Source organism: Boleophthalmus pectinirostris, unplaced genomic scaffold (genome assembly GCF_026225935.1).
Source record: "Boleophthalmus pectinirostris isolate CB_2022bp ecotype Guang Dong unplaced genomic scaffold, ASM2622593v1 HiC_scaffold_3, whole genome shotgun sequence".
Lineage (NCBI taxonomy): Eukaryota > Metazoa > Chordata > Actinopteri > Gobiiformes > Gobiidae > Boleophthalmus > Boleophthalmus pectinirostris.
In genome coordinates, this window is record NW_026571299.1 from 21,620,641 (window position 1) to 21,645,104 (window position 24,464).

At 43.6% G+C, this 24,464-nt stretch overlaps 2 protein-coding genes across 2 annotated transcripts in view; one reads left to right on the top strand and one right to left on the bottom strand.

The window, feature by feature from the left end:
• Nucleotides 1–9,561, top strand: part of hipk1b (homeodomain interacting protein kinase 1b) — a 30,154-nt gene extending 20,593 nt beyond the window's left edge. The window contains exons 14-19 of the mRNA XM_055160080.1: nucleotides 1,882–2,036; nucleotides 2,499–2,567; nucleotides 2,892–3,056; nucleotides 3,360–3,586; nucleotides 4,036–4,139; nucleotides 5,613–9,561. Coding sequence (XP_055016055.1) covers nucleotides 1,882–2,036; nucleotides 2,499–2,567; nucleotides 2,892–3,056; nucleotides 3,360–3,586; nucleotides 4,036–4,139; nucleotides 5,613–6,005 — 1,113 coding nt within the window. The 3' untranslated portion in view covers nucleotides 6,006–9,561. The remainder of the gene's footprint in view (nucleotides 1–1,881; nucleotides 2,037–2,498; nucleotides 2,568–2,891; nucleotides 3,057–3,359; nucleotides 3,587–4,035; nucleotides 4,140–5,612) is intronic.
• A 5,552-nt stretch (nucleotides 9,562–15,113) lies between these two features.
• On the bottom strand, nucleotides 15,114–24,072 carry LOC110165712 (RING finger protein 208-like). The gene is made up of 3 exons (XM_020930900.2): nucleotides 23,783–24,072; nucleotides 16,764–17,106; nucleotides 15,114–16,555 (listed from the first exon to the last, which is right to left on the bottom strand). Exons 2-3 carry the CDS (start codon nucleotides 17,054–17,056, stop codon nucleotides 16,477–16,479), a joined length of 372 nt encoding a protein of 123 aa, XP_020786559.1. The 5' UTR covers nucleotides 17,057–17,106; nucleotides 23,783–24,072; the 3' UTR covers nucleotides 15,114–16,476.
• Nucleotides 24,073–24,464: the final 392 nt, after the last annotated feature.

Consider the following 24,464-nt stretch of genomic DNA (forward strand, 5'->3'; position numbering starts at 1 on the left):
TGTGTTTAAATGCCATACACCTTCACTAGAATAATTTGGTTAATTTCAACCCTGGAATTGCCAATCTCTACCGAATTAAAGGTAAAAAGATGCCTTTTAACTTGAAAACTACTGCTTCATCACATCACAAGTTGGAACAGAGCATTATGAGCTTTGGAGATGTAGACAGACGAATGATAAAGAGTTACTCAAACATCTGTGAATGAAACAAAACATAATTCCAGGTCTGTTTTTGGGGATGTAACAACATTCTAACAAGGCTTAAAGATCACAGTAGACAGTTTTGTGTAATATAAGGGCTTTAATGAAAAGTTGCTGAATATTTTTGATCTGATCTGATTATTCTAAGCATTGATAATCAGGGATCATTGATGTCATATTACCTTACACCGTCGAGGCGAGGCAATTTTTTACTTCAGTCATACTCCTGTCTAAATGCCAGTGTTATTCCACAATTTTCTTCATGCCACAACCTACTAACAAAGCTAGTAGTCAGCTTTCACTCTGTCCTATCAAATCTAAAATGACCAGGTCAAAGGTATGTTAGTTGGAATATGTGTCACCTGAAATCTGCTTCATCTTAAAGTAAAATAACTTTGATTTTAACTTATTGGTCTGGTTTGCTTTTCTAACTGTGGGATTGGCTTTAAAGTAATTGTTTTTCTTCCCATCTCAGTGGCACTTTTGTTGGTCAGTTACTACGGTGCCACAGTTGCCCTGGGGCAGATGGATGAAGGCATGGCTGGCATTCTGCTCTTACGTCTGTTTGAACTGTAGAAAGCAGCCTTTGAATCCACTGTAGGATGAGCTCAAACATGTGTTCTGAGAGTCCAGATGAGGAGCAAATTGGAAAAAACTCATGACTTGTGCTTCAGCTGTCCCTTGCACCAGATGCCCTCCCAAGTTTTAGCTGACTCATGGGGTGATTAGGTAGAGGCATGGAGCAGGGCTGGTGACAATTACACCTGATGCACTGACAGACTTGAGGCATAGAGTGTGGGGGCTGATGACGTTTACACCAGATGCCCTCCCAGACTTGGCATAGAGCATGGGCATTTGGCTTGAGCTGATTTTATTCTGCTCTTTCTTTTGTTTGGTTTTTCAACTGAAGACTCAGAGCGCCTCCTTCAGGCTCCTCTCTCACAGTGCAGCCTGCCCAGTCTCATCTGAGCTCCGTCTGTAACAGGGTCCAGTGGAGCGGTGCATTATGGGTCAATATGAATAGGACAGTCAGTAATCACAAACACTGTAGTAAAGATTAACTATACAGACTGGAGGCGCTCTCAAGACCTCATTTTTGTGCGTGTTTATTTTTAACACAGCAAACAAAAGATATATAAATAGCTGAACAAGTTCTACAGATTGCATTTAAAATTATGTTTATTTAAGAATATTTAAACTTTGTCCACTTTTACATTTCATTATTCTGACTCCCAAAAAATGCATGCCAACTATCAATTGAAGTTTCAAAGGTGAATTTTTAAACACATTGAAAAACTATACTACAAGTGTGTCATCAGATTTTTCATTTTAAATGCATCTGAATTTCTCCAGTTATCTTCCATATAAGACATACAAAGTATGATTTGGACTACACTTCTGGACCAATTCTCAAATAAAATGTTATACCATCATTTTACCATCTTTGCTGCTGTAGCTCTCATTTGATCAAACCACAACGGACCCATATCAGGCCGCTCCTCTGTCCCCCTCTGCCCCCTCTTCTCTTCACAGTACAGGCTGATCTTTGCATGGTGTCCCCCTGGATCCGTTTCAGTGCTTTGAGCTGCTTTTGGCTGTGTGCGGCTGGCTTCTTTTCTCTCTGCTCTGCTCTGGAACATGTCTGCTTTAAGTTCACAGTGTTTCTGTGTGTTTCTACAGCAGGCGTGGCCGTCAGGGGCTCAGCAGATCCTCATCCCCTCCACATGGCAGCAGGTCTCTGGGATGGCGCTACACTCAGCCTCCCATCAAGGCACCCTTAACCAGGACCACTCCCCTCTGCACCAGGAGGGGGCAGCACAGGCTCACAGCTGGAGGTGAGGGACATCCATTTAGTCTATACTTTGCAGCGACATCATGCTTGGGGTGTTCTACATGTATGTGTATAGTGGAATTCCGTGTTTGCTGATGGTGACACAGTGCAGATATCAGCAAACACTGCCTGATAAGAGAAGTACAGTACATACAGGAGCCTGTGATCAGTATGGGCTTTCATGGTTGTTCGATTTACAACAAAAAGGTGAGAGGCAGAGTTATTTCAGAGGGACTTTTTTAACAGAACAACTCTGATCACCTGTTGTAGTTCCAACTAAGTCATTTCTTTATGGACTGTTTGTGTTAAAACAAATCTTAAAGTCTGATGACTAGTTTCAAACAGAGCAGTACATACAGATAGCAGCACACACCTATTGAATGTTGATGACATCAGCTGTGAAGTATCACTTGCCGATTAATGACGATTTTATGTACATTGTGATGATGACTTTTGTATTTTCCAGAAGCACGACTCAGACTAAGACTCAGGAGAGAAAGAAGGTGAAGGCCCGACGAGGAGAGAATAGGAACAGGTTTGTACCGCTGCTACAGCTACTGCTGCAGATACTCATGCTACTACTGCTACTACAGATACTTTTAAATGATTGATGCCATAAAATTGGCATCAAAGAGCAGAGCCTGAAGCATTTGGACACACTGTGAATTTCACAGAAAGTTCAGATTTCTTCATTCTTGATGTCAAACACTTGAAATGTACCAGTTTTCAGCGTACTTGAAAACATACTAGCCCAGACACATGTCCTCTATAGACTTAGAGGGAACTGTGGAGTAATGTTTACATGCAGAGACTGGTGAACATGATTGTGCAGTCATGTCATTTGTCACTTGTCTCTCAGGGGTCTGGTGGCTGCCTCCCTCCTCAGCTCCAGCGTCGTAAGTCCCTCCTCCTCCGCCCTGTCTCAGCCAATCATCATCTCAGACACCCCCAGCCCCGCAGTCAGCATCATCACCATCCACAGCGACACCGACACAGAAGATGAGCGGAAGTTCCACCCCGCCAGGTTAGAACTCACACACATCTGCATTTTACTGCTGTGCTCTTTAGCAAGACACTACTGCACTCTACCCACATCTGTCTTGATCTATGTGAAGCATCTTTGAGTGTCACGAAAAGCACTACACAAGTATTATTATTATTATTATCATTATTATTATTATTATTATTATTATTGGCATCGTTTTGACCAAAAGACATTTTGTTTTGAACTGTTAACTTTAACCTCACTTAAACCCTGGGATCGTTGCCATTTTGGTTTAGACCTGGTTTAGACATATTCTAACCTGTGTTTTTCTCTTTCCTCCAGTGTGGGTTTGAGCCAGAGAACCAATGTCATCAGCTGTGTGACTGTCCATGACTCGGACTCTTCTAATGCCAGCCCCCTCACCCCCCTCCCTCGCACCTCCCTCCCCTCTCTGCCCCGCTCCGCTCTCCCCTCCCTCCCCCTCTCCTCTCGACACCACAAAGGCCTGGCTCTGCTCACATCTGCAGTGAAGACCCAGAGCACAGAGACTGCAGTGACCCGGCCAGCAGGTAAGGGCCAGTTTGACCAGTCACTATAACACTGTAAATAGAAAAGCTTGCAAAAATGATGTTTCAGATTCTAGAATGTGATGTCAGACTCCTAGATGGCAGAGACAGTTTTCCTTATCAATTATATTGTACTTAACCATGAAATACCCCAAAGGTAAATTCACAAATGTTGAATCTGATCATTTCCATCAGTGAGTAGTCCCAAGAACTCACTTTATTACAACAGAAATCTGCAAAATCAGTTCAGCAAAGTTTAGACCTTTGAAGAAGCAGAAGTATCAATGGTCTAAATACCTAAACGCAAAGGAGTAGTCATTGTAGAGTGAAGCTTGAAAGTTTTTCTTTGTGTCTAATATACGGATTGACTTTTTCATGATATTCTCACTGTTTGAGATGGTCTGTGTTTGTAATGTCTGCTGAAGCCTCATGTCTTATGGTTGGTGCTTCAGGAAACATAAAGACGAAGCGCTCAAGTCATCAGTCCTGCAGCGCCGAGTCCGACAGACACAGAGGAGTGCCACCCAGCCAATCACATCCACTTAACCTCAGCCAGGTAAGCCCCGCCCCCCTCACCTCAGCCAATCACATCTCTAGTTGCCTTCACTCTAACTATAATAATACAGATAATAATGCTATTTATTTATTAGACATCTTTCTAGACCTTCAAGTTTGCCTTAAAACAAGAAATGAATCCACAGTGTTATTCTAGAACACAGTTAAATGCAGTAAAAACGGTTAAAAGCAGGACGGAGTAGCTGTGGTCTGGTGGTGTGGTGGAGTGAGTAGGTCAGTCTGAATAGGTGTGTTGAGTTTGGATTTGAAGTGCAGTGAGTCAGTGTGGTGGAGGTGAGACTCTACTCCTCACGCCAATGAGATGGGCACGGGAAATAATAGTGATGGGCGAATGGAGCCTCGTGAAGCGTTGACACCTCAGTCACAATATTGTCTCAAATGGTTCAACGTGTCTGAGGCCTCGGAGAAACACTGACCTCTAGTGGACAAATTTAACAATACTTGTGTGCAGAGCATACACCGTACCTAACAACAACTATAATAATGATGATTTAAAATAATGCTGCTCCTCCACGTCGAGAGGAGCCAGTTGAGGTGGCTCGGGCATCTGTTCCGGATGCCTCCTGGGCGCCTCCCTCGGGAGGTGTTCCGGGCATGTCCCACTGGGAGGAGGCCCCAGGGAAGACCCAGGACACGCTGGAGGGACTATGTCTCTGGGCTGGCCTGGGAACGCCTCGGGATTCCCCCGGAGGAGCTGGAGGACATGTCTGGGATGAGGGAAGTCTGGGAGTCCCTGCTTAGGCTGCTGCCCCCGCTACCCGGCCCCGGATAAGTGGACGAAAATGGATGGATGGATTTAAAATAATATGTAAAGAGCAACATAAATAGCATGCTGTAAATAAGAAAATAGGTGACCTTGTTAGGTGGAATTAGATCAAAGTGATCCCAAACCATGGATCGCTTTTTTCCACTTGTAGATGCCATCGAAAATGACACAAATGCCAAAAGTCGCCAAACGTCACCAAAATCATCACTAACGTCACACAATACTCCTCACTACCAACATTTTTAAGAAATACTGGTGCATCTTTTATACTGTAGCAGTTTAGCACTTGTCAAACCACGGAAGTCCACTGAACAATCTGAAGCACTCTGAACCATAGATCCATGCTGTGAACCAATCACAGAGCGGAACATTCGCTGAGCCAATGAAACGCTTTGATACACTGAAGCGATTGACACGCAGAGTGAAGCAGTAGGGGGAGGGACCGACACTTCCACACTTTGGTCACGTGAGTGGCTGCTGCGAGACGAGCTCCGAGGCAGTGCTTCAGAGCAATTTGTTTCAGAAAGAACGAGACGTGCTCCGGAGCTCTGACTCATTTGCCCATCACTAGGAAAGAAGCATGTGTGTGGTCACCTCTATAGTTTGTAAATGTTGTCTTGGTTGGTCAGACTACCATTTTTGTTGTGTATTAACCTTTATCATCATTCTCTCTCCTCTCCCTCTCAGGCGCAGTCGGTGGTCTCCTCCTCCCAGGACCCGTCTTCTCTCTCTGACCAATCTCTCCTTCGCGCCTTCCCTTCTTCTCACTTCTCCTTCCCCGATGTCTCCGCTCTGACCTCCACCAGCTCAGGGGCCTCTCTCTACTCCTACCCCGCCTCCAGTGCCCTCTCCTCGGCCTCGCAAGCCTTCGACCACCTTCTTACCTCCAGCACCTCCGGCTCCGCACCCACCTCCCGGAGAGACTCTACCCAGAGAAAAGAGTCCGTCAGTGGGCTGCTGCATCCCGCTCTCCCCCCTTACCAGCACCAGTTTGCCTCTGGATCTTCGTACATGAGCTCTGAAGCCTACACAGCCTACCAGCTAAGCCCCAGACGCATATCTCAATATCCCTACCTATAAAACCACACAAGAACGTCGACATGTTTAAAATGACTTGCATTCAATATATTAATCTCGATTTTAGTTCCATTTATCGATTTAGTCCTAAGAAGACGTATTTAAATTGTAACTCAAGATAAAATAAGAAAATACGTGAAAGTGTCCATATTACACAGTCAAAAACAGACCTGGTGTTGTATTTTGTTTCATTCAAACCCTGCAGATTTAGACTGTGTTCTTCTCTCAAGCAGAAAACACCACCTTATGATATCATGTGGAGCAAGGTGGAGCAGAGCATTTTGAGCTTCGGAGATGTAGAATAATAAAGAGTTAATCAAATGTGTGAATGAAACAAAACACAACTCCAGGTTTGTTTTTGATGCAGAAACATGGCTCAAAGCTCAGAGTCAAGTTTGTGTAACATAAGACCTTTAAAACCAGCCCACATCTCAAGACAAGACAATAAATGTAGTATCAAGTATTAAATCACTGAAATCCAGATGAATATTGCAAATCCAAGTCATTTGAAGTGTAGATGAGGCTGTTGCTGTGTTCCAGCTCTTCCAGGGGGATCGTTAGTGTTCTAGTACCATTCACTTTGTTCATATCCTTATTGTAAACCCTATGTTATTCTGATGTACAATTTTAAGTCATTATAAGGTATTTTAAAAAATCAGTCTGATTTTAGTTTTGTGTGAAGAGAGAATCCTCCTGTCACCATGGTACGTAAAAGCCTTTCTGGAACTTTCCTTGCCCACTTTTACTCAAGTGATTCTATTGTGTTTATTATAGCAATGTTTTACAAAATGATTCATATTTTAAAGACAGTTTTATGTATGTATGTGTGAATAATGTTAGACTTCTGAAGAGGTGTTCATGTCTGTTAAGCTTAGTTAATTACAAAATAGACCTTAAAGCAGATTTTTGTGAAGGTTTGAAATCAACTAGTTCTGTTTTTTGTTTGTTTTGTTTTGTTTTTTGCAGTTGTTCAGTTATTCGTCTCTTACATTATGCATTTAAGATTCACCACAATGAGTTTATAAGCACTTTTCAAAACCCGACCAGTGTGTACATGGTAACACACACTTCCTGTATAAGCAGCTTGTGAGATCATAAAATCACACACGTATTTTGCAAAATATATGTGGAAAAATCTGGTAGGACCATTAAAGGGACAGTTTGTACGTTTTTAGGTGGATGGTCTGAAAGCTTCTGTTCTCTGTGCTGATGAAGTTGCTTTACCTGGAGTGTGTTGCACAGAATAGCATTACATTTAGAAATTTCCATGGAAATGAGCCGGTAACCACAAAACCAGTTTTTCTTTGGCAATAATCACTCTTGTGACTGAATAAATGCAGTAAGGGACACTTTACTGTCTGCTTAGGGAAATTAGGTGGTATCCAGTACTATGGAAGTAAAACTTAAAATTTTAACTTTTTTTAAGATCCAAAACGACTATGCAGATGTTAGAAAAACGTGAATTAATTTGGTGAAACTTGAGTAGAAGTGGGTTTGTAATGTGTCAGAGGCGTATACGTATTTAAAGGCTCACTTTAGCAAAGGGCTGTTTAACCCTAAAGACTAACCCTGTATTGTGTATTTTAAGCTTAACACTTTGGGCCTCCTCCTTTGTGTCCTGTTCTATTTGACTTTAATATTTAAATAATGTTTCTTGTTTGTTTTTTGCGAAGGTTCTTGAAGAGGAGCAGAGAAAGATGTGATGACAAACTGTGATCGATGTTGTTTCAATGCACAAGTGTAATGTTAGTAGTGTGTAGCTCTGGGGTAGAGATCATGTTAAAAATGCAATAGAAAAACCCCATTGGAACTGCAGAAGCTGAATGTATCCATGAAATGTTTGGAAAGTCTATGGGGCTATGGACCGGCCTCTTTATTAGGTACACATGTCATAATACAAGTGTAATGCAGAGACTTGCTCATGTTTAGTAAGAGACTGGAAATCTACTAAACTGATCCAAACTACAGCTGGCATTTAAAGGGCCCATATAACACTATAGTTTTATAGTTTATAGTTTTTTTTATCATGTTTCCTCATCAAGAAAAACCTCCACATGCCTTCACTGGAATCGTTTGGATTAATAATGAACCCTGGTTTTGCCAATCTCTTCTGAACTAAAAGTAAAAGGAGCAGTTCACTTAAACTACATCACAAGGTGGAACTGAGCATTTTGGAGCTTTTGACAAGGACTAAACCAAGTCCTAAATCAGAACTAAACCAGGACTGGACCAGGATTAAACCAGGTCGAATCTTGATTTGTTTTCTCTTATTTTAACGTAAAACTTTCGACCTGACCAGTGACTGTAACATGACAGGTGTACCTAATAAATGGGCCAGTGTGTAACATCATTCTTGGGCATAACTTGTGTATCTGTGAATTTCTAATCTTACTAATATTTTGAACATGGCCAGTCAGTTACATGTATTCAAACAATCTGCAATATTTTCAACTTTTTAAACAGTCAGAAATCTCATTTAAGAAGGAGCTCAACAGTTTTTCTCCATAAACCTTTTCAAAATTAAAATGTGAATTTAAAAGTTTGTAAGAGGCTTTTTGATTATGAGGTAATAGTGACCTTAAAGGACCAGTACACAATTCTGAAGTATCAAAAGTACAAAAATGTAGATACTAATTGATACTGAAACAAGATACTAATTTATACTAAATGTTCCCTTGACTGGACAGAAATGAACCTTTCCTAAACAGGAGTCGTAGAAAGAGTAGAAGTAGTACAAGAGTAAGACTGTGTTACACACATATAAGACATCATGGGAATAATAAAAAAAGTACTACAATTTAATATTGAAAGTTATTATGTTGTTTAAAAGAAAGTGTTTTTGTTATCATTGTGAGAAATCAAGTTTGAAATGTTAGTGTCGTTATTCATGACAACATTATTCTGAACAGATCTTCCAAATAGTTCTCATGCAACTACGTCTGACTGGATAAAACTCCCTGACATTTACTTCTATGTGGTTCTCAGCCAACAAATTCCTTTTAGTAAAATGTTTAGGTGATGATTTTTTTTCACAAGTAGCTGCTTTTACAATACATTCTAGGAAAAAGCTCAGAAAGGCCAAATATTTGCTAAATTTCAAACTTGAGTTCATATTTTTGGTTCGGTCTTGTATAAGGTGATATATTTTCTTAGGCTAATAATTGCCACGTAGCTGTGTAGCCTCCATCAAACTTTTAAACTCAAAGTAATATTTAATTTGCTGGGGGAAAAAATGATGAGAATTGTGTTTGTAAAAATGACTTCACTGTTGAGTTCCACTGAGTAACTTTTACAAATAAACCAGTCTCTACATCACTAAGACAACAGAATTTGTGTAAAAAATAAAATAAATAAATTGGAAGTAATATTTTGGGGATGGAAGTGTTTTTTTTTTTGTTGCTGTTTTTTTTGTTTTTTTGTCTGTTTCTGTTGATTTGTTTGGTGATTTTCTGTGGAATATGTCACTGTTCTTCCTCCAAATGTTTAGTCACAAAAGGCTAGTGCTACTTCAGGGAAACCAAACTCAACTCACTCTTTTCAATAAAAAAACAACACAACATTTCACCGCCTGAGTTTTTTTGTCTCTAGTTACGAAATAAAGACATCAGGATCTCGTAGAGAGGGTCAATATGAGCATATGAGCAAGACCAAAATGACGAGGATGACGAGGAGAGGGGAGATGGTTTTTCAATACTAAGTGAATCGGCGCTTAGTCGATGGAGCCTGAAGCGCATCCATGCTCACATGTTAGTCCAGGATTAGTTCAGTTCTGCTCTTGATCAAAACATTGACGGCTGAAACACTTACGTCTTTGGGGTTGAATAATGGCACCACTTTTTGAAAGGACTTAAAAAATCGTGTGATGCCCAGTGAAGAAGCAGCTTGCAGGATCCGCAAAACAAATTAGATAAAAAAAAACTGGTTGTACCAGTTTTTGTTCAATTACTGGATAGGCCCCGTAATTACAGATATATGATAAATGACAGGCCCTCTGGTTATTGTGTGTTTTTGTTATTGCTTCATAGTTGAAATATTTGCTCAAATTTCTCATACATTTTAAAAATTGAGGTCAGTTCCAAGTTAAAATTTTTACGATGGTGTTTTGGCAGTTGTCACATTTTAAACTGTGACAAACATTTAACTGCCTGTGTTTAAATGTTTTCAAGGGAATGTTTAAAGTTTCCTGGGAATCATAAATGTAAATGTGTAATCGTAAACTTCATGGATGATAATTCAGTTGAAATATAAAGTTAAAATTTGTTGTGGAACATCACAAAGTGAATGAAGTAAAGTACTGTTCAAAAGTATAAATTTTTGGAAGTACATTTAGAGCATGTATCTGTACTTTCTACTCCATCACATTTTGAACTGGACTGAAAAGTAAAAGTATTTTTCAGATTGTTTGTGACCTGCTGAAAAGGCAGAGTACTTTTGAACACGTCTGTAGTTCAAACATACAAATATACAATCTACACAAATAGGCACTGATCCTGTAAAATACTTTGGATTGAGTTTTTAAAATGAAGCAAGTTTCAAAGTGTGTTGAAGGTGAAGGAAAGAGGAGGGGCCCAAAGCTGTGAGGCCTTTACAATGACCAGGTTAATGGAGCTGTTAGAGCACAGTGGAGCTGTGTGTGTGTGTGTGTGTGTGTGTGTGTGTGTGTGTGTGTGTGTGTGTGTGTGTGTGTGTGTGTGTGTGTGTGTGTGTGTGTGTGTGTGTGTGTGTGTGTGTGTGTGTGTGTGTGTGTGTGTGCGTGTGTGCGTGTGTGTGTGTGCTGTGTGTGTGTGCTGTGTGTGTGTGTGCGTGTGTGTGTGTGCGTGTGCGTGTGTGTCTGTGTGCGGGTGTGCGTGTGTGTGAGTTTAAGCTCTCTGCCTGTGGGAGGTTTTCTGTTAAAGATCAAACATTTAAACATTTCGTCTTCTTGGTTTTCCATGTTAGGTCAGATGAGGCGTGTGCTGGAGCAGTGTGAAAGTGTATTGGAGCTTGGAGAATCCAGTGTTAAGACGAGCTCTGTGTGCATGAAGGACAGTGTGGTCTGTGTATAAATGCAGATGAGATTGTCCAGTGGCTTGTGTGATATTGTTAATATAGATATTAAAGAGGGTGGGGCTAAGGATAAAATCTATGGGGCAGAACTTTGAGGAGATGTAGAGGTTCTGAGAGGAGGCCCTCCTCTCTCACTGACTGTACGCACCTGGAGCAAAAGTTTTAAACCAAGCAATGCTCCTGTCTGAAAAGCCTGTTTCTCTTAACCTGTGCAGCAGAATATTTGGATCCACAGATTTAAAGCTTTGACCAGGTCGACAAAAAGAGCCACATAATACTCCTTGTTGTCAGTAGCACAGACAATATCACTGAGAACTTTCAATGTAGCAGTGAAACAACTGTGACTAGTCCCACACCCAGACTGCACAGGGTTATAGATATGATGAGACTCCAGGTGATCTACTATAAGTTGCCTGTTTACGACTCCTTCAAATTATTTTGCGAAAAATAGGGCCGAATAGAAATGAGTCTGTAGCAGTTCAGATTACAGTTGTCACCTCCTTTAAATGAAGGTCTTTGTAGAGAGAGATTGAATAAACTACAGGTAGGAGCTGCTGGGATGTGAGCTGCTGTTAGTCTCTAATGAATCAAGTCCAGTAGATTCAGATGTGTCTCACTGAGGACTTCAGACTCTGGACTGGCATGGATAGAGACGGCAGGTCTTCCAGGTGTTGTGTACTGGTATGAGGTCAGCGGTGGATGAGAAGAGGGTGAACTGATGTCCTTGTCTGAACAGGAATAACCAGCCTGTGCAAAATGTTTGCTCACATAATCCATGATTTTTGATTTGTCAGTGACACAGTAACTACACCGTCAGTTTTGATTACTGAAGACAAACGAGGGGATGTGTTCTTGTTTTACATAGACTTTAATGTACTGCAAAATGTCTTTGGATCTGTACTACTGGCAAAATGAGTAACTTGAGTCTTTCTAAATACCCTGTGTGGATTTATGTCAAATTGCTCTATAGATCTGCCTCAAAATGTCTATTTGAAGATTTACCTTTTTGCCAAAGATGATGTTTTTGGTGGATAAGATTGGCTAGTTCAGGCCTAAACCAGGGACTGTGTCTATTTTTTATTCTATTTTTTCTTACTGGAGCATATTTGTCCTTAATTGGGATAAACAAGTGTTTGAAATGTGTCCAGATTTAATAGCAAGGCTTTCAGCAGTGATGTACACCACTGCTCTAGTGCAATGGTGACTTAGACTTTGGCCGAACACACCAGAGACACACCTGTCAGTCCTGTCAGTATAAAGCAATCAGTGTCCCGGTGTTCATAAGTTTAATCTTGTATTTGGTTAGGCTCGTTACAATTTGGGATAAATTAAGTGCATCTAACTACAAGAATATTTACAGATGCACAGCAGCAGAATGAGCTTGGAGGTGACAGTCAGCTCACTAACTGCAGAAAAAGCACAGAGGCAGAGGGATGTGGTGTAGCAGTGACAGGGGAATCTTCATCATAATTAGCTCAAATTACTTTGTAACAGATTTGGATGCTAAAACCAAACAGCCAATTTACTTTACAATAGACGGCTACCCCACCCCCTTTGGCGGTATGTATTACAGCCAGGGAGGGTCAGAGTCGGTTGGATTTCTTGAGCCAGGTTTCAGAGGCGACTAATAGACCAGGGCTTGAGGTGTGGACATAAACACACCATTGTGCAGTTTTGGGGGCTGAGTATGTTCAACTGCAAAAACCATAACCATGTTTACAATTAGGTCTGAGGTCTAAACCAGGACTAAACTAGGACTAACTCAGCACTAAACCAGGATTAAACAAGGTCTAACTCAAGTCTAATTCAGGTCTAACTCAGGACTAACTCAGGACTAACTTAGGTCTAAATCAGAACTAAACCAGGATTAAACAAGGTCTAACTCAGGTCTAACTCAGGACTAAACCAGGATTAAACAAGGTCTAACTCAAGTCTAACTCAGGTCTAACTCAGGACTAACTCAGGACTAACTCAGGTCTAACTCAGAACTAAACCAGGATTAAACAAGGTCTAACTCAGGTCTAACTCAGAACTAAACCAGGATTAAACAAGGTCTAACTCAAGTCTAACTCAGGTCTAACTCAGGACTAACTCAGGACTAACTCAGGTCTAACTCAGAACTAAACCAGGATTAAACAAGGTCTAACTCAGGTCTAACTCAGGACTAAACCAGGATTAAACAAGGTCTAACTCAGGTCTAACTCAGAAGTAAAACCAGGATTAAACAAGGTCTAACTCAGGTCTAACTCAGGTCTAATTCAGGACTCACTCAGGACTAAACCAGGACTAAACACGGTCTAACTCAGGTCTAACTCAGGTCTAACTCAGGACTAAACCAGGACTAAGCTAGGACTGACTCAGGACTAAACTGGGACTTTATATTTGATTCTGACTTTGTTTTGGTGAAATCTTGTTGAGCCTGAGAGCCCACAGCTGTCGTCATTTTGATCTTAAAAAAAAAAATCAGTTGCTTTGGTTATTGCTTTGTCTCGAATGTTCCACAGTGTAGCATTAAACTTTTCTTCCACTATGGAGACAAGCAGATGACGCCATCAGGTCAAGTTACAGGTCAGATCTGTGGAGAGGTGACCTCACTCACACAGAAAAGCATTGAGAGTAAGTGCATTCAGTAAGCATGTATAAAAACATGTAAATAACTAAATGTAAGATAAATGCAACACTCTGGAATTTTCCAAGCAAAACAATAACATCACTATGGAGACAAGCAGATTGCAAAGCCTCCACAAGAAAAGTTACAGAATGCAGATTTAAAGCAAACCCATTCTGCAAACTGGATGGAAATCAAAGCTGTTAAGCACACTCGTTTCTTCTCATTGACCTTCTCATTTCATTTCAATGTGGGATTGTTTTTAATCTGTGTAAAGCACTTTGTGTTACATTTTTGTATGAAAAGTGCTTTATAAATAAAGTTTGATTGATTGATTGATAGTCCTGGTTTAATCCTGGTTTAGTCCTGGTTTAGTCTTAGTTTAGTCCTGGTTTAGTCTTAGTTTAGTCCTGGTTTAGTCCTGGTTTAGTCTTGGTTTAGTTTTGGTTTAGTCCTGGTTTAATCCTGGTTTAGTCTTAGTTTAGTCCTGGTTTAGTCCTGGTTTAGTCTTGGTTTAGTTTTGGTTTAGTCCTGGTTTAATCCTGGTTTAGTCTTAGTTTAGTCCTGGTTTAGTCTTGGTTTAGTCTTGGTTTAATCCTGGTTTAGTCCTGGTTTAGTCCTGGTTTAATCCTGGTTTAGTCTTGGTTTATTCTTGGTTTAGTCTTGGTTTAGTCTTGGTTTAGTCCTGGTTTAGTCCTGGTTTAGTTTAGTCCTGGTTTAGTCCTGGTTTAGTCCTGGTTTAGTTTAAGTCCTGGTTTAGTCCTTAGTTTAATTCCTGGTTTAGTCTTGGTTTACTCCTGGTTTTAGTCCTGGTTTAGTCTCCTGGTTTATCCTGGTTTAGTCCTGGTTTAGTCCTAGCTGGTTTAGTCCTGGTTTAGTCCTGGTTTAGTCCTGGTTTAATCCTGGTTTAGTCCTGGTTTTAGTCCTGGTTTAGTCCTAGTTTAATCCTGGTTTAGTCTTGGTTTATTCTTGGTTTAGTCTTGGTTTAATCCTGGTTTAGTCTTAGTTTATTCTTGGTTTAGTCTTAGTTTATTCTTGGTTTACTCCTGGTTTAGTCCTGGTTTAGTCTTGGTTTAGTCCTGGTTTAATCCTGGTTTAGTCCTAGTTTAGTCCTGGTTTAGTCCTGGTTTAATCCTGGTTTAGTCCTAGTTTAATCCTGGTTTAGTCTTGGTTTATTCTTGGTTTAGTCTTGGTTTAATCCTGGTTTAGTCCTGGTTTAATCCTGGTTTAATCCTGGTTTAGTCTTAGTTTAGTCCTGGTTTAATCTTGGTTTAGTCCTGGTTTAGGAGGGGCCCATGTGGTGTTTTGTTGTCATGACGTTTACAGTCATGTCAGCTCCGTTGGACACCACAGTTTTCTTACACAGACGTCAGTGCACTTGTTTGTTTTCTTAAGTGGTTTTAGATGAATATTGTGATTTAAAATGATCAGAGGTAGAAACACACAAGCACAATAGGTTTTACTTTTAAATACTTTATTTTAAAAATCACAAGGAAAATGAATTAAGAGAAGTGATATTTTATAAATATTTATACAATAATAATCTATAATTTACAAACAATTCAGTTTGAGCAGAAACTCTTCACATTTTATCAGCATAAAAAAAAAAGTATTTCACGGGCTGTTTGTCACAACATTAAAGTGATTTGAACATTTAGATCATGAGAAGTCACAAACAGAGATTTAAAGTGTTCAAGTTTGTCCTGGTCTAGTTCTGGTCTAAATCTGGTTTAGTTCTGGTTTAGGCCTTAGGTTTTAATAGTTGGAAAAAATATTCATACTTTTTAGTCATAGTTACATTTTACTAACAACAGTGGGGGTGTCAGATTCTATGACTAAAACCTAAAAATCACCTGCACCAGTCCTGAGTCAGTGCTAGTGCAGCCTCTGCAGTTCAGCGAGGGAGTTCTGGAGGTTGGAGTTTTCACATGAGGCCTGGTCTGTCCATAAACCGAGAATGAGACACACTTGGATGTCTCTGTCTGCTGGAGGTGTTTTATATGTCAGATGGCAAAATGTTCAGCAGTTACCATGATGACATAATGCACACAGTCCCAAACACTGTCAAAAAACTCTGAAAACTCAAGAAGATGTTATTTGAGAGGAACTTATTAAACAGAACAAATCTGCTCATCTGTTCTATTTCATCTAAGTCTCTTCTTTCAGGTCAGATTGTGTTAAAACAAACTCAGATTAAAGTCTAACTTAAGTAACAGAGCTTCAGACAGAGCAGAGCCTACAGTTAGCATCACACTCCCAGGTAATGTGAATGAGCACAGGAAGAGCACATTGTACTATTCAAATGTGAGTTGTTCAAATGCTCTGACCTGACTGTGTTGAGAAACCAGGACATGACTCAAATACCAGTTTAACAATATTAGTTCAACACAAGCTCAAAGTAGCATTAAGTTTGACAAAGCCCCATTAAACAGCAACTACTACAGTAGTAGTAGTAGTGGTAGTAGTAGTAGTAGTAGTAGTAGTAGTAGCAGTAGTAAATTAATTAATCATTGCATTTATATAACGCCTTTCAAAACACCCAAAGAGCTTTACAATTCATTGTTTGTTCACTCCACACTCGCAGTGAGCTACTATTGTAGCCACAGCTGCCCTGGGGCAGACTGACTAGTAGTAGGTAGTAGTAGAAGTAGGAGCAGCAGCAGAGGATCTTTAAACTTCACGTTCAAATCAAGTCCTTCCTGAAGTCTCTGGTCCTGACTGAAGGACTCTTGGGTACAGTAGTAGTAGTTGTAGTAGTAGTAGTTGTAGTAGTAGTAGTGAGGTGGTGGTGGTGGTAGTGGTGGTAGTAATAGTCCTCTGTTACAAGGTGGAGGGCTTCAGTATACAGCTGAACACTTTACGGAGAGCTGACTTGAACAGAAACGTTTTTTTGTCCGGCCTGAAAAAAAATAAAAATATTTTAGTCAGATGCCCTCCCATCCTCTTCCACCTGTAGGACTACAACTAAACCAGGACTGAACCATAACTACATTCAAATTTAAACTGGACTAAACCAGTTCTAAACCAGGCCCACCCTAAACTAGTTCTATAACCAGCACTAACCCAGGTCTAAACCAGGTCTAACCCAGATGTATCTCAGGACTTACTTTTGAGCCTTGATGGTCTCTTGCTGCTCCCCTGAGATCTGGTCCCATATGTCCGTGTTGACCCAGAGCGCCCCCGGCAGGGTGAGTGAGGCGTTGGTGCAGGTGGTCCATCTGCAGAGGGGGCAGGTCACGGTCCAGATCACACCCCTCAGACAGGCCATGGTCTCCAGGCACACGGAGCAGAATGTGTGTCTGCAGTGGAGCATGCGGGGAATCCTGTCTGAGCGCGAGTACATGTAAAAGCACACCACACACTCCAGCTCCTCCAGCTCCTCACATGACACGGGCATCATGCTGCTGGGCGAGGGGCAGACAGCAGGGGGTGCACGGAGGGCCAGGATATCTGCAGGAGAGAGGAAAGATCTTCAAGGAACTGTATGTAGGGTTTAGATGTCTTATATTACACAGAAGTGACTCTTGTGAGCTTTAAACCAAAAACACACCTGGAGTTACGTTTTGTTTCATTCACACACATTTGAGTAACCCTTTATTATTAGTCTGTCTGTAAAGTCTGTCTCTAAAATGCTCTATTCCATCTTGTGATGTCATGAAGTGGTAGTTTTCAAGTTAACAGCTCCTTTTACCTTTAATTCCAGAGCTGAAATTATCCAAATTCTAGTGAAGGTGCATAGACTTTAAAAACACGGTGGGGTGACAGTAGCTCAGTTTTAGTAGAGCATCCACTGATCTGAAGGTTGGTGGTTCAAATCCTGCTCTTGACATAAACATCATTGATTGAGCGGTCAGATCCACTGACGCACAGGTTGGCGGTTCCAGCTCCCACAGTTGAATGTTGTTGTTATGTCTTTGGGCAAGACACTTAACCTGCCTCACCCCAAGTGTGTGTGTGTGTGTGTGTGTGCGTGTGTGTGTGTGTGTGTGTGTGTGTCTGTGTGTGTGTGTGTGAATGTGTGTGTGGTTCCTTGTTGTAAAGAGCTTTGAGCCATGAAGGTGGAAAAGCGCTGTAGAAAAATGTGACCATTTACCACTTCCTGTATCAACACATGACATCACAAGGTGGAACAGTGTTTTCTGTCTGAGAGAAGAACTCAGCCTAAATGTGAAGGGTTAAACAAAACACAGCTGCAGGTCTGTTTGTGATGAAGAAACTACTTTAGAACAACAGTGAAATATGAGCCTTTTCAATTTCATTAACAATTTCATTAACATGTCCTCCTTGAACCGTCACCTTATCGTGGTGGAGGGGTTTGAGTGCCCGAATGATCCCGGGAGCTATGTTGTCGGGGGCTTCGTGCCCCTGGTAGGGTCACCCAAGGCAAACAGGTCCGGGGGGACGGGTCAGACGAAGAACGGTTCAGAAGCCCCTATGATGAGTGTACCAACAAGGCCAGTTACGTCGCCCGGATTGGCGTCACCGGGGCCTCACCCTGGAGCCAGGCCTGGGGTGGGTGCTCGCCAGCGAGCGCCTGGTGGCCGAGCCTCCCCCCACGGGGCTCGGCCGGGCTCAGCCCAAAGGAGTGATGTGGGGCCGTCCTCACGTGGGCCCACCACCCGCAGGAGGATCCATATGGGGCCGGTGCAGAGAGATCTGGGCAGCAGTCGACGGCGGGGGCCTCGGCGACCAGATCTCCGGACATGGAGACTAGCTCTGGGGACATGGAATGTCACCTCGCTGGGGGGGAAGGAGCCTGAGCTTGTGCGGGAGGTTGAGCGTTACCGACTAGATATAGTCGGCCTCACCTCCACGCACAGTTTGGGCTCTGGAACCCAACTCCTTGAGAGGGGCTGGACTCTCCATTTCTCTGGCGTTGGCCGCGGGGAGCGGCGGCGGGCTGGTGTGGGCTCATTGCCCCACAACTCAGCCACTGTGTGTTGGAGTTCACCCCGGTGAACGAGAGGGTCGCGTCCCTGCGCCTTCGGGTCGGGGACAGGTCTCTCACTGTGGTGTCGGCCTACGGGCCGAACAGCAGTGCAGAGTACCCGGCCTTCTTGGAGTCCTTGGGAGGGGTACTAGACAGTGCACCGACCGGGGACTCCATTGTTCTCCTGGGGGACTTCAACGCCCACGTGGGCAACGACACTGACACTTGGAGAGGGGTGATTGGGAGGAACGGCCTCCCTGATCTGAACCCGAGTGGTGTTTTGTTATTGAACTTCTGTGCTAGTCACGGTTTGTCCATAACGAACACCATGTTCGAGCACAAGGGTGTCCATAAGTGCACGTGGCACCAGGACACCCTAGGTCGGAGGTCGATGATCGACTTTGTAGTCGTGTCATCTGACCTCCGGTGGCGTGTCTTGGACACTCGGGTGAAGAGAGGGGCTGAGCTGTCAACTGATCACCACCTGGTTGTGAGTTGGGTTCGCTGGCGGAGGAGGAAGCCGGAAAGACCTGGCAGGCCCAAGCGTGTAGTGAGGGTCTGTTGGGAACGTCTGGCGGAGCCCTCTGTCAGAGGGACCTTCAACTCGCACCTCCGGGAGGACTTCTCCCGGATTCCGGGGGAGGCCGGAAATATGGAGTCCGAGTGGGCTTCATTCTCGGCCTCTATTGTCAATGCAGCTGCTCGGAGCTGTGGGCGTAAGGTCTGTGGTGCCTGTCGCGGCGGCAATCCCCGAACCCGGTGGTGGACACCGGAAGTAAGGGATGCTGTCAAGCTGAAGAAGGAGTCCTATCGGGCCTTGCTGGCCCGGGGGACTCCTGAGGCAGCTGACGGGTACCGGCGGGCCAAGCGTGCTGCAGCCCGTGTGGTCGCGGAGGCAAAAACTCGGAGCTGGGAGGAGTTCGGGGAGGCCATGGAGAAGGACTGTCGGACGGCCTCAAAGAGATTCTGGCAAACCGTCCGGCGCCTCAGGAGGGGAAAGCAGTTCTTCACCAACACTGTTTACAGTGCGGGGGGAGAGCTGCTGACCTCGACTGGGGACGTTGTCCGGCGGTGGAAGGAATACTTTGAGGATCTCCTCAATCCCACCGTCACGTCCTCCGAGGAGGAGGCCGAGGCTGGGGACTCGGAGGCGGACTCATCCATCACCCTGGCCGAAGTCACTGAGGTGGTTGGCAAGCTCCTTGGTGGCAAGGCTCCGGGGTTGGATGAGATCCGCCCTGAGTACCTGAAGTCTCTGGATGTTGTGGGGCTGTCTTGGTTGACACGCCTCTTCAACATCGCGTGGCGGTCGGGGACAGTACCTCTGGACTGGCAAACCGGGGTGGTGGTCCATCTGTATAAGAAGGGGGACCGGAGGGTGTGTTCCAACTATAGGGGGATCACACTCCTCAGCCTTCCCGGTAAGGTCTATGCCAGGGTACTGGAGAGGAGAATCCGGCCGATAGTCGAACCTCGGATTCAGGAGGAGCAGTGTGGTTTTCGTCCTGGCCGTGGAACACTGGACCAGCTCTACACTCTCCATAGGGTGCTCGAGGGTTCATGGGAGTTTGCCCAACCAGTCCACATGTGTTTTGTGGATCTGGAGAAGGCATTCGACCGTGTCCCTCGTGGTGTTCTGTGGGGGGTGCTCTGGGAGTATGGGGTCCGGGGCCCTTTGCTAAGGGCTGTCCGGTCCCTGTATGACCGGAGCAGGAGCTGTGTTCGCATTGCCGGCAGTAAGTCAGACCTGTTCCCGGTGCATGTTGGACTCCGCCAGGGCTGCCCTTTGTCACCGGTTCTGTTCATTGTGTTTATGGACAGAATTTCTAGGCGCAGTCAGGGGCCGGAGGGGGTCCGGTTTGGGGACCACAGGATTTCATCTCTGCTGTTTGCGGACGATGTTGTCCTGTTGGCTTCATCGAGCCAGGACCTGCAGTGTGCACTGGGGCGGTTTGCAGCCGAGTGTGAAGCGGCTGGGATGAAGATCAGCTCTTCCAAGTCCGAGGCCATGGTTCTCGACCGGAAAAAGGTGGCTTGCCCTCTCCGGGTGGGTGGGGAGTCTTTGCCTCAAGTGGAGGAGTTCACGTATCTCGGGGTCTTGTTCACGAGTGAGGGAAGGACGGAACGTGAGATTGACAGGCTGATCGGTGCAGCTTCGGCAGTGATGCGGTCGCTGTATCGGACCGTTGTGGTGAAGAGGGAGCTGAGTCGAAAGGCGAAGCTCTCGATTTACCGGTCAGTCTTCGTTCCTACTCTCACCTATGGTCATGAGCTCTGGGTAGTGACCGAAAGGACGAGATCGCGGATACAAGCGCTCGAAATGAGTTTCCTCCGCAGGGTGGCTGGGCGCTCCCTTAGAGATAGGGTGAGGAGCTCAGTCACACGGGAGGAGCTCGGAGTAGAGCCGCTGCTCCTCCACGTCAAGAGGAGCCAGTTGAGGTGGCTCGGGCATCTGTTCCGGATGCCTCCTGGGCGCCTCCCTCGGGAGGTGTTCCGGGCATGTCCCGCCGGGAGGAGGCCCCGGGGAAGACCCAGGACACGCTGGAGGGACTATGTCTCTCGGCTGGCCTGGGAACGCCTCGGGGTCCCCCCGGAGGAGCTGGAGGACGTGTCTGGGGTGAAGGAAGTCTGGGAGTCCCTGCTTAGGCTGCTCCCCCCGCGACCCGGCCCCGGATAAGCGGACGAAAATGGATGGATGGATGGATGTCCCCAGATAAGATCAAGTCAAATAAAGCTTGAACTGATAACAGTTATAAAGTTGATTTGTGATATGTGCTCCCTAAACTATAGAAAAGTAGTAGTAGTAGTAGTAGTAGTAGTAGTAGTAGTAGTAGTAGTAGTAGTAGTAGTATCTGTGATATTAACAGTACATACACAGACTGAGTGTCTCCTTAAATATGACCGAGGCTCCAGCTGTGACACATACAGTGTGTGTATAAAACTGTATGTGTGTGTTTATGGACATGTTTGTCATTCTCAGACCACTATTTCAAAAGTGTGACGCGTCGGCTCAAAAACTATGATTTAAGTGTTTTGCCACGCCCCCTCTGCTCTGGCTCCTCCCACCTGTGCATCTCACACCACTTTACAAAAGCTGTTATTATGAAGTAAACACAAGCACAGCAAGTACTAAAACCAGGTCTGAAACAGGTCTAAACATGGACTAAATCAAGACTAAACCAGGTCTAAAACAGGTCTAAACGTGGACTAAATCAAGACTAAACCAGGTCTAAAACAGGTCTAAGCATGAACTAAATCGGGACTAAACCAGGTCTGAAACAGGTCTAAACATGGACTAAATCAGAACTAAACCAGGTCTAAAACAGGTCTAAATATGAACTAAAACAGGACTAAACCAGGTCTGAAACAGGTCTAAACATGAACTAAATCGGGACTAAACCAGGTCTGAAACAGGTCTAAACATGGACAAAATCAGGACTTAACCAGGACTAAACCAGGATTAAACATGGATTAAATCAGGACTAAACCAGGTCTAAAACAGGTCTAAACATGGACTAAATCAAGACTAAACCAAGTCTAAAACAGACATGGAATGACAGAAAACTAAAGGTGTAAAATATTGTTCAGATATTATTGATTATTTCAGGTTTAGAAGTGTAACAGCAACACACGTCTGTGGAATCTGTCACACGTGTCACTTCTACAAAACATCAAATATCTGCTTCACTAAATGAACGCCTGAGCCCTATAACACAGGGATATGAGGTTTTAAAGGTTCACTGTGTAACTTTTCTGGGTATGTCTCCTTGTATCCATGGAGATGCTGTTGCTTTGTCGTGAATGTTGTAGTGGCATTAAAATCGATTTATGTAAAAAAAAGAGGCAGGTCATTTGGGCTCTATTTTCTAAGTGTTTTTTTTTTTTTTCATCAATTCAAAAAAAAAAAATCTTCTCCAAATTTTTTTTTTTCTACACATTTTTTCGACATTTTTTTTTTTTTTTTCTAAAAAAATGTTTTTTTTCTACATTTTTTTTTTCTCTTGTGTGTGTTTTTTTTTTCCGCTGTTGATGTGGCTGACAAAAAAAAAAAGCTGAATTCATGAGTTTTATGTTTTATGTTCTCTTTTATGAGTAATATGAGAACTAAGATCAATGCATCACTGATCCGCTGTCATTCTGTGAGAGCGAAAGTGGGGATCACTGCTCCAGGCTGGAAGACAGAATGCCGTACTGTTTCTGGTTTTAGCGGTGCGCCCTGACGCGTAGAGCATTTTTGCATTTTGCGTGTTCTCATTGCGATGGGATTTGAGAGAGAGAGAGAGCAAGAGCGAGAGAGACGCTGCAATGATCCAACGGTCTACGACGGACGCACCTCCGGGCCCCTAAATAAAACATAAAACTCATGAATAGACTGTATTCAGCTAGAATAAAAACACACAACCCGGCCCAGGTGAGTTTCAAACCCCAGCCTCCCACGTCCTAACCCAGAACCTAACGCCATAAGCCAAATCTCCGGCAGCTTGCCGGAGCCGAAGTGTGGTACTTATAGGAATACACCAGGAAAACAGGCTCTGAGTGGTGGGTTTTTTTTTGTTTTGTTTTGTTTTCGTCAGCCACATCAACAGCGAAAAAAAAAGAGAAAAAAATTTTTTTTTGAAAAAATTGTTTTTTTTTTAGAAAAAATAATAAATTGTAGAATTTTTTTGGTAGAATTTTGTATTTTTTATTTTTATTTATTTTTTTGTTGAGTTGGTGAAAAAAAAAAAAAAAAAAAACACTTAGAAAATAGAGCCCAAATGATCTGCCTCTTTTTTTTTTTTTTTTTCTCTTGCCTCTCAGGGCTTCCGTAGAGACAAGCAGGTTACAATACCTGGGAAAGTTACAGATCAGATCTATGGAGAGGAGAGCCCTATGTTTAATGCCCTGCTGTGGAGCATTCCTATTTACTGTCAAAGTGTCTGGAGCATCTGACTCTAGACTCAGAGTAAACAGTTCAGTTACTCTTGAAATGAGGCTACTCTTCCTTCAGTAGTAGTTTTCTCATTCATATACTTTTTACTCTTACTAGAGTAATTTCTTGATCTAAAACAACAACTTTTCTAAAATTCAGCATACACTTACTACACCTTACTACACATCTCACTACACTATACATCTTACTGCAGAAGAGACGAGTGCGTCCTCAGCCTCCAGACCCAGGCTGAATGTGGCGGTGCAGAATAGAGCGCGACTTACGGCTTCAGGAGTCCGTGTTATGAAGGACTTGTGGAGCTTTTCTTTTTCCCTCAACTGGGGTTCTGTTCCTTGTAGAGCGCACTGGATGGATGACAGTGAAGCGGTGCGCTGGTGGTTGTTAACCCGAGGACAGAGCCTTATTTGGGGGCTCAGAATGCAGGTAGCGCTCGGTGCGATGGAGCCGACTGTAGCTCCCGAGTGTTCCGCGAATTTTCGCCGTCTTCTCCAGACCGGGTAGTGAGCGCGCTAAGGTCATATGAAGTAAGAGGATACAGTGCCGCGGGTCCAAGCGTCAGTGCGCGAGTGAGAGACGCACAGGTATGAAGCGCTCTTAAAGCCTGCGTCACGTGACGTAACATTCCTTCATGAGTTCAGTGGAAGCGCAGCGGCAGTTATTCATTTACCACAGAAATCCGTTCAATTCCTGCGTGACAGGAATCCACTGTTAAACATCTAGACAGAAGGTACGTCTGGAGTCTGGTTTTCCGGGTCACTACTGACCTGAGCTGGTGCGAGGTACAGGACTTCACAGAATGACACTGGCAGCAGGGGCCACTGCACTAGTCATTGTAGTAATCGGCTGGTTGAAGAAAAACTCTCTGACAGCTGCAGAAACAGCAGTAGTTGTAGCAGGAGTGATTACAGTAGTTGCAGTAGAAGTAGTAGCAGTAGCAGTAGCAGC

Coding starts and splice junctions, on each gene's coding strand:
- LOC110165712 (XM_020930900.2), bottom strand. CDS start 17,056: ATGATGCCCGTGTCATGTGAGGAGCTGGAGGAGCTGGAGTGTGTGGTG. Junction 16,556..16,763: donor GAGACCATCAAGGCTCAAAA/GTAAGTCCTGAG, acceptor ATTTTTTTTCAG/GCCGGACAAAAAAACGTTTC.